Below are 15,006 nucleotides of genomic sequence, written 5' to 3'. Positions count from 1 at the left end.
TTTCTTGTGTTTTGCTCGTATTGAATGAGTTTGTGTGTTGTAAGAATGTGTCTTTTGCTTTGTGTTTACATGCGATGGGACTGAGAGACTGTCAAGTTTGGAAATGTGCAATGGGGTTACGCCCGAGCGCGTGACGCTAGCATATTCGTATTTCATGTTTATATTACTGTTGACTGATATTGAAAAGAGTTAACGCTAGGGGGGAAACAGATTTCAACATCGTTCATCCCAAATGTGCTGTACTTGTATTTCTGGCATAATTTGTTCTATCACTTGCCTTCATTCATTTAGTGATTCCATTTTGAGAAAAGTTTTGGCAACTGATAATTTTTTTTTTTTTAGGTCTCACTGCTCTCTTCTCTCTCTGGTAAATATAAGACAAACATGCATATATTATGCAACTTGTAATCTAATATATGAATTTCATCAAACTAAATGTTTAACAAAAATAAAAGCCAAGGTGTATTGAGAGAGTTAAACGTACATGGATGAACAATAGAACAGAAAGTCATATTTAAAGGGACTAAATGTTGAATGAGGCAAATAGCTTCAATTCCTATCTATGCATGCCACAGCTACTGCTGTCCATGTATTTTCTTATGAATGACGTTGTGCACTTCCAGTTCCAGGGCAATTATTTGCTCCAGCATTTTGTTCCATTCTCTCCACAACATGTCTTTCACAACATGTTCAGCTTCAACCTAATGCATTAATCAGATACTAACACGACCCATTTTAACATTTCTTCACTAAAGTTGGATTTTCCGTTCTTCTACGGTAAGAAATTTAAAGGTATTTAGGAATTTATAAATGACGGAATTCAAAATGATGGAAATCAATATTTCATAATTTGTAAACTTATTTTTCTTTTGGGTTATTCGTAGCAATGGTCCCTCAACTATACTCGGAGTTACATTTTGGTCACTCAACTCAAATATTAGTTGCAGAAGTCACTCAATTGGATGTTGTGTTGCACAATTAGTCTCTACTGTTAAGTTTGTGACTTTTTCTGTTTAAAATGATGACGTGACAAGCATCTCTTAGATTATTGATGGGTAAAATGTGACTTTTCACTTAGGATTATTTGTAGCAATGATCCCTCAACTATACTCGGAGTTACATTTTGGTCACTCAACTCCAAAAATAGTTACAGAGGTCACTCAATTAGGTGTTGTGTTGCACCATTAGTACCTACCGTTAGAGAGACTTGATGGTAAGGACTAATGGTGCAGCACAACACCCGATTGAGTGACTTCTGCAACTAATATTTGAGTTGAGTGACCAATATGTAACTCTGAGTATAGTTGAGGGACCATTGCTACAAATAACCCTTTTCTTTTTGTTAAAAATGAAAGACAACCAACATTAAAAAAAACATTGTTTTCTTTCTTCAAAAGATTTCATTTTTATTTCTTTTTTGATCATGCGCTCTCTGATTTTCTCTTCTCTAGTCTTCAATTTCCTGTTTCTTTTGCTTTCTTTGTGGGAATACATCTTTAGGCAACTAATAGATGGGCGACACGTAGAAAAGGAATATTCCTTAGGTCAACATATTACCCTAATTAAATCCTATTTAATTAAAGAAATTATCTTTGATTTTTAAGATGGGAATATCTCCCCATATCAAGGATGAGATTTCCATCAAACCTCCTTGTTTAATTACAATCTCCTATTTAAGAGTAAGAATAATTCTAACCAAATGAGGATTATTCTTCAAACCCTAGCATACAAGAAGCCTATAAATAGATGCCTACACAAGACATTTAAGGTAATTCTAAAGTCACACTCAAAACCCGAGAAAAATCCTATCTCTCTCCTTGCCGTCACCCCCTCCATTACTCTTTCTCACATGGCTAAGTGCCACAACACACAACTCTCACTATGAGAGAAAACTCCATCCATTTTAGATATTGTCGTATCTTTATCAAGATCTAATTGAACTAACTTAGGCATCGGAGAGCCTTTGGCCAACACTCCCCGGTGTGGTCTATTTACTCCTACTTATTTCGTAGGGATCGAAGAAGAGAGAGAAGGAAGATCGAAGGTCAAGGAATCAACCCGCGAATATTCCCCGGGCGGAATTTTGCTCAAACATTTTGATGCTTTCATTGAGAGTGCGAGTTATACTCAACGCGTGCTCTTGAATCAAAGGAACTCGTTTCCTCCTTTTCATTGCTCAACCGAAGCCTTCTAAACAACCATGGCTGGAAGTACGCGAACGAGGACCCGGGCCGCCGTAACAACCCAATCCGGGACCAGGTCACCAAGATGCTGCAGCTTCGAGGTAGCTACCGCGTGCTGCAGTCGAAGCCGTGGCTCAGCCTCTTGGCACCACGATTGTCGCCACAGTGTCATGCCCCAGACCCGGGGGTCGGCGGCAAACCCGCGCCCGATGCGTGAGAAAATAAAAAGAATAAAAAGAAATAAAAAGAAGCCGAAACAGGGGTTTAAAATAAACTTCTTTTATAAAAATAGTTCCAAAATCTTACAACTTTACAATAAATAAATAAAGCTCTATCACTCTCATCTAATTCAGCCTCAACTGGTTTAGTCCTTGTCTTACCCATAAATTCATCCGAAAAAGTAAACAGGGTGAGGGATGAGCAACCACCACTCAGTGAGTAGATTATGTAATATGCCAGTCAAGCAATGCCGTTTTACGCACTCTAGAAAATATCATGAAAAGATACACCAATCCATATGATATCACATCATCCCTTCATATCTCGGTTATCCTTCATAGCATGTAACCAACCACGTGACCCCTATTGGCCTCACTACCCTATGTCCCCGTGTGGTACATCTATCCCTCGGATACTCCAACATTGAAGTTCTCATGTTCCATGAATAATACATACTTCATATTCCAATCAATATATATATATATATATATATATATATAATGTGAAAGATTGCACCAAATTAGACATGCTTGACTTGAAATAGAGATATATTTGTAAATAGAACAAATCCACGATAATTCATGGTTTTCATATTTTATCACAAAATAAAAACTTTTAGAACACATTACATAAACCACTCACCTCGCTAATGAGAACCCTTTAAATAAATTGGCAAGACAACCCATCTACCTATCTTCATATACTACTACTCAAACCAAGCTCTAAGAGTTTCATCACCACTCTCTCTCCTTCTTTCTCTCTTACTTTTTCTCTCATTTCTCATACAAACTTACAATGCTTCACAACTTTGCTGAAATGAGAATAAAAAACAAAGGAATGGAATGGTCTATTTATAGTATAGTGAAGACAGTAGCTACAGTACATGATAATATCCACACCTATGTAAGAACTTAATCTCCAAGTAATATATCAATATGGCCTTGCACTCCAAGTCAAAAATAGATAAGAAAAGAATTATGAAGACACGTTGTGGTGACTTCAATACAAGCATACTAGCATGCCTTGTTGACACCTAACTACCTATTCAAGAATCATTTTACTAATGAAAGTAATACATATAGTATAAGATATATATAATACACACACACACACACATATATATATATATATATATATATATATATATATATATATAAGTAATACACATATATATAATAGAATAGAATATATGTAATAGAATTAGATAAATATTTATTACATAAAACTATATATATAACAATTATTTTTGTTTAATCATTATTTAAGAAAAAAGGGACTCTCAAACACAGCCCCAGCTGCCACAGCCGCTCCTCCTCTTGGACGTCGAGATCGCCCATTCGATGCGCCTCTGCTTCTCCACTCGGTCCTACGATCGAGAACACCTATTCAACGAGCGCCGCCGTGCCTCCTCGCGATCTTGTGGCTTCCATAACTCCGCATTCGCATAGATACGCTACAAGATCTAGTAGCCGCCACCTACTCGGCCTCACGACCGAATTTGATGCTCTCCACCACGGTGGTGCCGCCGTGCCCCATCCCCAGATCACCGTGCCCCATTTGACGTGGATAAGTCTACTACGTTTTTGAATTTTAATTCGTCTTGTTTGAATGACAGTTCTTTACCCTCTAGTTCTTTTGAACGAAGAGCTTTGTGTTGTATAGGACTCTGTCGCTTAATGCTGATATCCTAATTTGTAGGAACAACTTTATGATTTTCAAACTTGTACTTATCTATATAATCATTATAAATACATAGATGCAGCCATATTGGTTTTGCAAGTTTTAACGCAATTTCAAAGTCTTATATGGTATCTAGAGCCTCTAGACTATACATTTCAAGCCCAACATAGGAGGCCCAGAAACTATCAAACCACAAGCATGACTTGGGCCTCGAAGGAATCCAAATTGGGCTTAAACCAAAAATGGGCTTGGCAGGTTTTAAATTAAAAGAAAAAGAGAGCAGCCAAAAAGAGAAACAGACCCACGTGACCCTCTAATTTGGAAAAGTCAACAATTTGAACTGAAGTTAATAAGGAATGAACAGGGGCAGGTAGAAAGAAGACCATCTCTGGAAAAACTCTGCTGCCAAGAGATCAAAACCCGTTTTGTTTATTTAGAGATATTTTCTCTGCTCCAAAAAAGGCACCATTTTCAAAAAGATCGCAGACTACACTTTCTAAAAAGAGCTAAGTAGGAAACAGGGAGTTGCTAAAACTGGAAAATCAAACTTACCATCACAGGTTGAAAGATTGGAAAAAAGAAGGTGAGGTTCCCCATTCAAACAGAGAAGTGACTGTTTTAGAAACTGATCGTTGAGGACTTAAACTGCCAAGATTGATAAAACCCCTTTTCTTTTGTTTTTTAAAATAAAAAGATCTTTCGAGATTTTTTGCATCCATTATTAGGAGAAATTAGAACCCCCACTCCCAAAACATTTCTTATAAATACAAGAGAGGGTGAACAAAGCAAAGGATCACCAATTCAAACAACCAAAAATCAGTCAAAAGATAAAAACTCAAAATGATCATTTGATCTCAAAAGCCTTCAAACAGCGACCAATCAAGACACCCAACTTCAGTTCAGACTTAGAGAAATAAATCATTCAAAACGAGATTTCTCTCGTTACAAATTTGGTTCAGCATAAGTCAAAGCAAGCAGAGTTCAGGTTTTTACAAATATGAAAACCTCAACAAATTTATGAAGAGCCCTGATCAAGCAGGTCAGACACCACAGTAAAGCTCCAGCTCAGTAGTTAGTTCCAGCCACTTCTGCCCCTTCCATACTAAAGAAGTCCCAATTCTGCCCGACCAAAGCCGTTCCAGGGTTTGAAATAAATTGAAAGCTCTGCCAAACTCGAATGTTGGCATCGATTTGCAGCTGAAACAGATCAGTTGAAGTTGTTGACAGTCCAGTCCAGCACAGTCATATCCAATCCAGCCCGGATTAGAAGCATCTGCCCAGGCAGAAATGGAAGCCCATACGTCTTTTTCTCTTCTCGGAGTCAGTTTTTCCCTTTTGAGTCTTGTAAAAGAGAGTTCTGTCTAAAAGTAATCCATTTTCTCACCATCTATTCTGGCAAGAACTATCCGTTTTATACTGTGAAAAATTGTGAAGTCCTCACCAGTCTGAGGCAAGAAAAGAACTTACTTGGGAGATATTCCTCACCCAAATTCACAATCGTTTGTTTAAGAATCAGTAACTTGGGGCGCAAGTTATCTATTTTTAAAGAAGTCTGCTAGAATTTTTATTGCTAGCAGTGGCACGCTCGCACACTAAAGAAAGTTGACTTGTCGACCAATTAATGGTTTTTAAGACAATGGGGAACTTTACCTTACCATCACAGGAGACAAATCAAAACGGGTGAACAATAACCAACTATCCACTTTGGTTGGCTCAATTATCTCCCATTCTTCGCAGCTGTGACCTTTTTAGCTATGTTGATGGCTCGGTGCCATGTCCACCCAAGCATCTCCCAGAAACAAATATTTCTCTACTGAACCTTGCTTATCTTAATTGGGTGCAACAAGATCAGACCATTCTCAATTGGATCAACAACTCATTGAGTTTGACAGTATTGGCTACTGTCGTTCTTTCCCCCATTTCTCGCCAGACATGGCAATCGTTGGAGCGTCGTTATGTGTCCACCACACAAAATTGGATTTTACACTTGCGAAATGAGTTGCTGCGTACTATTAGGGGAGATATGTCCATTTCTGACTTTTTGGACAAAATGAATTCGATTTCAGATAATTTGGCTCTTTTAGGAAGTCCCCTCACATATGATGATCTAGTCTCTATCATCATGAATAATGTCAGGGCATCATTTGAAGTCACAGTCAGTGCCGCACAAGCCCGTGATACTCCGATCATGTATGAAGCTTTGGAGGCACTTTCAAACCCATATATGCATGTAATTCCATCATTTGAAAATAATGGTCATTTAAAAACAAAGTCCACTCACAAAAAGTCCAAAGCTGCTTGACCATGCGAGGGTCTCGCCTGTTGAGTACGTAGAGCCTAGGTACTTATTTAGAAGAACATGAGGATTTAATCAATAAAAGTATCCAACCATGAGCGTTAACCCAAAATCTTAATTCCCAGGACTCAAAGTGTGTGCATGAATTTTAGGGAGTTCCTAGGGCCAATCTAGTACCTTTCGAAGGATGAGACGACCTCGGAAGACTCACTGTCAATCGAGTGATCAAACTCTCCATATTGGTCAATCGAGCCAGCGGGGCCCACGACCTCTGATTTCCTACTCGAAAGTTCCTACAGGTCTAACAACATCTACTAAACAAGTCTCGAAGGTTTGGTCTCGATCGAGCGGTCAGATCTAAGCTAATCGCACGAATGGATGGTGATTGGTCCGCCTAAACCTAAATAATTGGTTCGGAGTATCCGAGATTCAAATTCTCAATCAACAAGTTCTCACAAGATCTTAGAGGTATGAGAAATAACATGATTGAAAATGGAACCTATTGAACGGTCCGAACCTATCTAACCCGGATATTGCATAATAGGCTCAATATCCGTTCGATAGTCAAACGGTAACCAAACGCTAATCCGAGCATACCGTCGTGCTCGTGACGACGTGGGGAGTATTTTAGAACTCAACAGGCCGCCACAAGGTGGCCCGCGGGTTTGCTCCGGACATTTTTATAGTTCACAATTCTACTTAATTTTGGAACAATTCAACAATCCACAAAACCTCAAGAATCGAACCTCTAAAATAGATTTCCAGAAATCAAACATCTTAAATATTTACCTCACTCCTTTGAATTGGTCTAAAATCCTCAATTCACCTCTCCTAACAACCACCAAAACAGCACTTGGAAACAAAGAAGCCTATTTTAGTTTGTACCACTTCTGAGAGGGCTAAACTTGCTGGATGACTAAGAATTTTGGATATGTATTACAGAATTCCAACAACTTGTGTCAAGGAATCTTACTCATATGAGCAAGGGAAATCAACATGTAAGACAGAATCCGAGCCTATATCAACAGAGAAGACAAGGACAAACAGGTTACACCTAGACACATCTTGAGATGGCTATACTTCTTGGATGAAGCTCAAATTTTGATAGATTATAGCCAAGTAATAGATAAACAAGTTTGATGAAGGGCAATATGCCATTAGAGCAAAGGAAGCTAAATGCAAGAGTGAATAAATTCACACTAGTGTGGAATTAGCATACAGTAAATAAGAAAAGACTCGTCTCACCTTGAATACGATTTCAGGTAGATTGACATCTCCAATTGCCTTGAATTTTGGATATGTCATAGATCTCAAACGGAGGAACAAATATGACGGAGACTACTTCACCAAAAGAGCAGTGGAAAACAGACATTCAAGGCCAAACCCGAGCCTTACACAGAGTACCAGGTTGTGACGAATAGCTTGCACTCAAACTGAGTGGTAGCTACACTTCTTCGATTGGGCTCAATTTTTGAGATGGTCTAGTAGACAAGCAGATGAACAAGTCTGACGAAGAAGATATTTTGTTTTAAGTTCAGGAGAGAGGGGTTTCAAAGCATGCAACAGAACTTACGGGTTTGGAAGCTATGATGAGTTTAGGGGAGAAGTCTTTAGGGAATGGAGAGAACATGAGCTGGTCAAGAATTTGGTCTGTGGGAATTATAAAACTGACCAGACTTAGGAACTAAAAGAGGTAGGCGTGGGATGGTCTGATCTTGTGTTTTAAAATTTTAACTTCTCCAAAATTACGATTGTGCAATTACACTTCTGTAGATCACAACTTCCTCGTTAAAACTCCGATTTGAACCCACTACATGTTTACGAACTTGTGAGAGCGAGTCCTATGCAATGGTGCAACTCTAACTCCCAAAACTAATTCCGAACAAAAGTGACAAAAAATACCTTTCTTCAAGGGCACAAATGTGCAAAATAAAATAATTAATTAGGACGGGGTGTTACAACATCCATATTTGTTTTGCCTTCAACTTTGGAGGATCCTTGTGCAAAAAAAGCATTAGCCATAAACTTCATAAAATAGCATATATGGATGTTAGTGAAACAAATGAATTGAAATTCAATAAGAATTATAAGGAAGAGATATAAAAAGATTGAAACTCTTCAAGAACCTCGGTTGGTGAGCAAGTCGTGCTAATAACGTGTTATATAGTCAAGAGGATTTTTGGAGAGAAATTTGGATGAAGAGAAAATAGCTATAGAAGAACAATTCTCAAGAGCTCAACTATGAGTTCCTACTCATATAGGCATGATAAATACATAGTTTACTACCATAAGTGGTCATATATATCATTGGTGAGTCACATATTAAGTAGAGTGGTCATATACATCATTGGTCATACATTGTGGGGTGAGTCACTTATTAGGTATTAGGTCTGATGGTGATATCAACTTATCCATGTAAAACATGGATTTACAACAAAAAAATCATTATATATATATATATATAAAAGAATAAGTTAAGAAACCAGAGAGAGAGGGAGACAGAAAGAGAAAGAGATGGAAAGAGAGAGAGAGAGAGAGAGAGGGAGAGAGAGAGGAAAAAAATTCTTGTAACGTGGATAACACTATTTTGCTATTCTGACCAGTAGCACAATGACACATGAAAAAAATTATTCAATGTGTCATTATTTTATTGGCTAGGATAGTAAAAGTGTTATCCCCGTTATATAAGAACTTCTCTTGAGAGGAAGAAAGGGAGTGAGAGAGGACCAACCACTTGATTATGTATCATTGGTTGTGTGGGCTTCACATATGTTCCACGTCATCAATTGAACAAATTTTTTGATAGAAGGACCAATTTGATGTATGCGTGGTAACGTTAAGGACCAAAATCATGTCAAAAAAAAATATATAAAGAACTAAAGCTGATAATTTCGTGAAGGGTAACATTTGTGATAAAAAGCAAAAAAAAGAAGTCCTTATTTGCATTTGGCAGTGAAAAGAAAGGAACAGGGTTTAGAAGCAAAGCTGGTTATTCAGCAGAGCGAAGCTGGCAACGCCGCCCTGACCCAAATGTGGAGGAAAGCCATAGCAACAACAGCAAGAGGCGTCGGCGCACTCCACCACCCATGGCGCACGATAGCACACGGCCACTCAACCGCCGTCTCCCCCTCCGACGCCGTCAACTCCATCCTCCTCCGCTCCCTCAAAGAGCACTATCTCGACGTCACGAAAATGAACCCTCCTCCCAAAATCAACCCTCCGTCGCCGTTCACCGTCGTCCAGGGCTCGCTCGACGGCAACGGCCCGGCGCTCAAGCGGACTTTCGGCGACGAAGAGATCACCATATCAGTGATGCGATTGGCCAATATTGTGCCCGGCGATGGCGGAGAAGACGACGGCGCTGACGATGGCGATGACGTCAACCAGTTGTTCCTGCACGTCGACGTTTCGAAGCCCGGGGAGAAGGAGTCTCTGCATTTTCTTTGTGGGTTGTATCCGGACGCTTTGGGGATTCACTCTGTTTCCATGCGCCCCAAAGCTGATGCTGCGAGCTCTGTTGAGGACGCTTCCTCCTATACTGGTCCTGTTTTTGAGTAAGCCATCTTCCTCTTCTTGTTCAATTTTGGCAATTTGGTATTATATATTAGTGTTTGTGGTTGCATTTGCAGAAGACCAAACCTGGTAATTAGCCTTTGAAAAGTGAGAAGAGCTACTATTTTGTTGTGGGTAATCTTCAACATAATGTTCTTTTGCTGGAAAATTTGGAAAAGAGATTGTTATAGAGTGAATCATATTTGTGATATTTCAGTGAGATTGGAAGCATATACATTTGTTTGCATGTTTAGTTTTCATGGCGGTGGATTAATTAATCTTGATTTTGCATCTTTGCACTTGGCATAATATGGAACTAGGAGCCAGATTGTAAGAGTATAACAAACTTCATTTGTAGCCTAGGATTTTTCTTCTTCATCTTTTTAATAGGGTCGATATGCCTTAAATTCTAAAAGCATAAAATCGTGTATTATGTTATGAAAAAGGATTCAATTATGTGGTAACTCTTCTTCTCGAACAAAAGTAAAAAATCATGTGGTAACTGTCTAATTGGACGGCAAATTGGACCGATACTTAAACATGTGGAAATTTATGCAAGCAAATATTTACAGAAAAGGTTTCAGGTCCCAGCGAGGGTGAACCATATGGTGCTACTTTCCAATGAGTTCACTTAAAGTTGTTTCTTTTTTATGTTTTGTTAAAGCTGCCATTATAAATGGCAACTGCTTGTGGGTCTCGGAAGCAATGCTTCTTTCTGAAATACAGATATGCTTCCCACACTGGGCATGCTTCATTGTTGTTCCTGGCCTTTGAATCTATTCTCCTTTATTCCTTTTTAACTGAAAAGCCAATCTTTTGGCCTCAATGTAGTATCTATTTGATAAAAACCTATGTACTTTTGGTTATCGTATAGACTAAAAATTATATAGATACACAGGAAGAAGGAAATGGAATTAAAACAAAAAGAAGAGAGGAGGATGGCATACATCATTGATCTCAGTGTTCTTCACTGAATAAATTATGTGGATTTTTGTTATTAATACATTGAGATTGCTGGTCTTGAAAACATCTCTAGCTCAACAGTGACTATATTTTTGTGACTGGAGAGTTTGTTTTCTGAGGTTGTAATTCTTGTGGAAAGGTATACAGCTAAAGTTCAGATTATCCTTAAAGAGTTATATGTTTGGCAGCTTCTTTCATGGTAAAATGTTATATAACGATTCTAAGCTTACATTATACCACCACGTTACTCCTAACAATGTCTAATATATTTTGTGGGCTTCTGTTCTTGAGTCATCATACTGTCACATGCGTTTTCTTGTTATGATTCATCCCTCAGTGCTGCTCCGTAATTTGCTTGAGTCACTGAAATATCTCGCCTTCTGTTTTGTAAATCTTTTTGGCTCTTTAGAAATTAAATCTGTAATGTGCTCTGATTTATGCATACGAAACTGATGTATATATGGCTTGAACTGTCCTCCAATTGGCAGGGATCTTGACGAAAAGATAAGGGATGCATTTCACAACTACATAGAAGAGCGGGGCGTGGGTGATAGTCTCTTTCCATTTCTTCGAGCTTGGCTATACGTTAAGGATCATCGTAATCTTATGCGATGGTTCAAGTCAGTGGGAACATTCATTAATGAAAACAAGACAGCAGTTAAGGATTCTTAGTTTCATAAGGTGGTTTAGAAAGAAAGAAAAAGGTATTTAGCAGTTTCAGTGCCAGTTTGATCGCAACACTAATTTATCCTGATATGGTTGGTTAGTACAGGTTAAGTTTTTTTTTTTATTCTTTTTTATAGGACAGGTTAAGTTCTTTGGTATTACTGTTTTGTAACCAACATGCTAATATATATGTTGCTGTGTTTGAATTAGAGATGTTATGCCTATTATGTAATTCTAAATCCATCTCATATTTGATTTCCCTCGTTAAAAGAATTAATCTATATGTTACCGCGGTGTAAGTTGATTAGTATTTTGGAATTGATATTCATTTCTGGTGGCTCCTCTTTAGGTATTTCTTAAATGAATTTTTCGGAGTATAGGGGTTCTGCGCAAATACCACCAAGGAAAAAGTTTTAGCAATGTCACAGAGACTTTGCGACCGGTAGCAATGTGCCTCTGATAGATTCCATCCATTTTTCCGTTAAGGTGATTACATGGAATGCATAATCCAGACGTGCAAGGCTTTTGAAAACAGAAAAAACCAGTATAAGCAGAGAAAGAAATCCATGACAGAAAGTAGATAACACCATAGCCTCTTCTTCCTTGATATTTGCTCATAGCTTGTTCATCCATAACACCTAATTCTCAGTAGCAACCCAGCTATTGTTTCCCTACCAAGCTCAGACAATTCATCAGGAGATCAAAGGAAATGATTTAATAAGCCCTGACAATTCTCTCTAATGTATCCAAAAAAAAACCATACAAACAAGTTGTAAATGTTTTTTTTTCTACAATCAAAGCTCGGGCCCTGAGTTTTTATTCTAAAATCACCATCAGCTTGGGCCTTGAAGTGGGCTGGGTTAGCCTGCCCGCCCTCAGCTGAAGATGAAGAACACTGTAGATGAAGATGGACTACAAAAGGAACAGCAAAAAATGGCTCCCCTTTTCCTTTTGGGAGCTTCGCTATTATACCCAAAATAGATACTGAAATTATATAAAAAATCCTCACATGGAATGCACTTTAGAAACATACCCAAATCCCATTTACTACATAAGAAATGGGTGTTGAAGTTTCGAAAAATTACATGATTGCCACTGATTAACTTTAAAAAAGCCCAATACAAAAAACTCAACAAAAAAGCAAAACTCAAAACAAGACCAGCCTAGATTCTTAAAAAAAATCCCAAACAATTTTTAAATTTTTTTTTCGTGAAAACCAAGCACGGGCTCTTCATAGAAGTACATTGTTAATACTATTTCATAGAACTATCTTGTTAATACTACTATGTCATAGAAGTACACTGTTAATACTCTGTCATAGAACTATTTTGCTAACACTCTGAAATAGAAGTACATTATTAAACAAAAATGAGATCCATAACCTAAATAGTAACAAAAGATAAATCGATCATTAAAGCTTAAAATACATTCCTCAAATCAACAAAAATCCAAAGAGAAACATATAATTGAAGCAAAAGATCAAAAATCCTAAGTTCAAACCAAACAACGACGACGACAACGCGGCGAAATCCCCGTCTTCCTCCACAGCTGAAGAAGATGAGTGGCTGGTGTTGTGCAGTACTCTGGAACAACTGATGAGGTCCTTGGCTGTCGTTTATGCCGAGACAACTTGTGGAGATCGAGATCAAGGTTCCTTTGATATCACTGTAAAATTCCACCAAAATCTCAATTTCATACCTTCGTCCACAAATCTACAAGCAAAAACAAAAAGATGAAGAGCAAAGTATAGGAGAACGAACTTGGAGAGATCGAGATGATCCGATTTGGCGAGATGAGGCTTGGTCCCTTGAAAAAGTGTCAGAGCCAGCAATGGTTAGGAGACATAGACATCCGCACAATCCAAAAAGTCTAAAGAGAAAGATGATTTCAAAACAAGAAATGGAAGAACAAAAACTGAAAATTGGGGTCGAAGATGAAGATGAGAGACTAGAGCTTGTGAAATAAGTTCTGCTCTGGCTTCAACGCTAGATAAAGGGATTAGAATTCCAATTTTATGTTAAAAGGGTAATAAAGGCATTTCATCTTATTAATTAAATTTAAAAAAATGTACAATTGTCGATTTTTGGATTTTTTTTTTGGTGTATTTATAATTTTTAAATGGTATAGTGTTTCTTTATAATACTATGTCTAAGATTGGGTATATAACTAACTTTGTATTTTATTTTTATATACATAAAGTCTTTATCCATAGAAACTCATTATCGAAATTGAAAGGATTTAAGTATGAGTTTTCCTAGGGATTGCAACGGCCTGGTTCTCGATCAGGTATGGAAATACCATTTCCATTATTGTTCTTCGTCGAGGGCTACCTCCTAAACTCACCCCAAATTCTCTATTTTTTATTAAAAAAAATATTTATCCTACATTATATCATTTGGATTTCAGCTCAAATTATCATTCAACGCAATTATATTCAATTGAATTATAAAATTCAACAGAATAACTCAAAATAATCTCAATTCAATTTGACAAAACTAAATAATTATTAATTATATTATATCATAATTATATATGACTATATTATATTACATATTAATTAAAAATAAATATATTATTTATCAAGTTGGGTATGGAGATGGGAATAAAAATTCAGGAGTCCCCATATCTGACCCCGATTTTCCAACAAAATCTCCTGCTATTAAGGACAAGGACCTGATGGAGATACGGCCCGGCTGGGATTTATACCATCCCTAGTTTACCCCTTTTCCTTCCAACTTTGACAAAAAAATAGGAAAAAAAATTGCTTGGGGAAGCTAAAATCCTACAAGCCGTTGGATCTCATTAATTCAGAGCCAACGGTAATCAGTACAGTCCTGCATGGGAGAATTCCTGCAAAATACAAATCCTCGAAAATTCTACCACGGATCAAGTGCATGGATGCGTCAATTATATGGGCTATTGGATGAGCTGTTGTGGTATGTGGGGTAATCTACACCATTGATAGTGAATGACCAGTTAAATGGGTAGCTCCAGGTAAAACGAAACCAAAAAAATAATAAAAAAAAAGAAGAAAAGAAATCTTCTTCTTGGGACTCACAGTCTTTGTTCCATTGTTACTCTTGCTTCTTCAATTGAGCTTCTTGGTTCGAACAACGGCAACTGGCGGATATCTTTTTGTCGATCTTGAAGTCACTATGAGTACAAAAAAAATGCCAATTTGTTTTGTGGGTTAATGGGTTTTTGTTTTGCTAAAAAGAAACCCACTGTAATTTGAGTTTTTTTACATACAAGAAATCCAATTTGATTAATCTCAATATCTTTTTCTTCTTTGATGTTGGACAGTGTTGTTGAAAATTTTGTCTCATTCCAAAAGCATTGGATAGAATTTCTTAATTGCAATGATATTCTGAGCTTTGACATTGAGTTCATCTTCATCGGAATTGTTGTATTATACTGAAGTCTAGTATAATTTTTAGGCGTGAAATT

General features: G+C 37.5%; 1 protein-coding gene across 1 annotated transcript; it reads left to right on the top strand.

Annotated features, from left to right (window-relative positions):
- The first annotated feature begins 9,282 nt into the window (after positions 1-9,282).
- LOC110772922 (Mitochondrial glycoprotein family protein) lies at positions 9,283-11,847 on the top strand. Its single transcript, XM_021977412.2, has 2 exons — positions 9,283-9,932; positions 11,382-11,847. The coding sequence occupies exons 1-2, from the start codon at positions 9,409-9,411 to the stop codon at positions 11,563-11,565; spliced, it is 708 nt and encodes a 235-aa protein (XP_021833104.1). The 5' UTR covers positions 9,283-9,408; the 3' UTR covers positions 11,566-11,847.
- Positions 11,848-15,006: the final 3,159 nt, after the last annotated feature.

Source organism: Prunus avium, chromosome 2, assembly GCF_965620075.1.
Source record: "Prunus avium chromosome 2, drPruAviu1.hap1.1, whole genome shotgun sequence".
Classification (NCBI taxonomy): domain Eukaryota; kingdom Viridiplantae; phylum Streptophyta; class Magnoliopsida; order Rosales; family Rosaceae; genus Prunus; species Prunus avium.
The sequence above is the reverse complement of the archived record's forward strand: the minus strand, read 5'-3'. Positions and strand labels throughout refer to the sequence as shown.

What these genes read in the sequence shown, in the direction of transcription:
- LOC110772922 (XM_021977412.2), top strand. Translation starts at nt 9,409, where the DNA reads ATGTGGAGGAAAGCCATAGCAACAACAGCAAGAGGCGTCGGCGCACTC. An exon ending in TATACTGGTCCTGTTTTTGA is followed by an intron (nt 9,933 to 11,381) that starts GTAAGCCATCTT and finishes TCCAATTGGCAG; the next exon opens with GGATCTTGACGAAAAGATAA.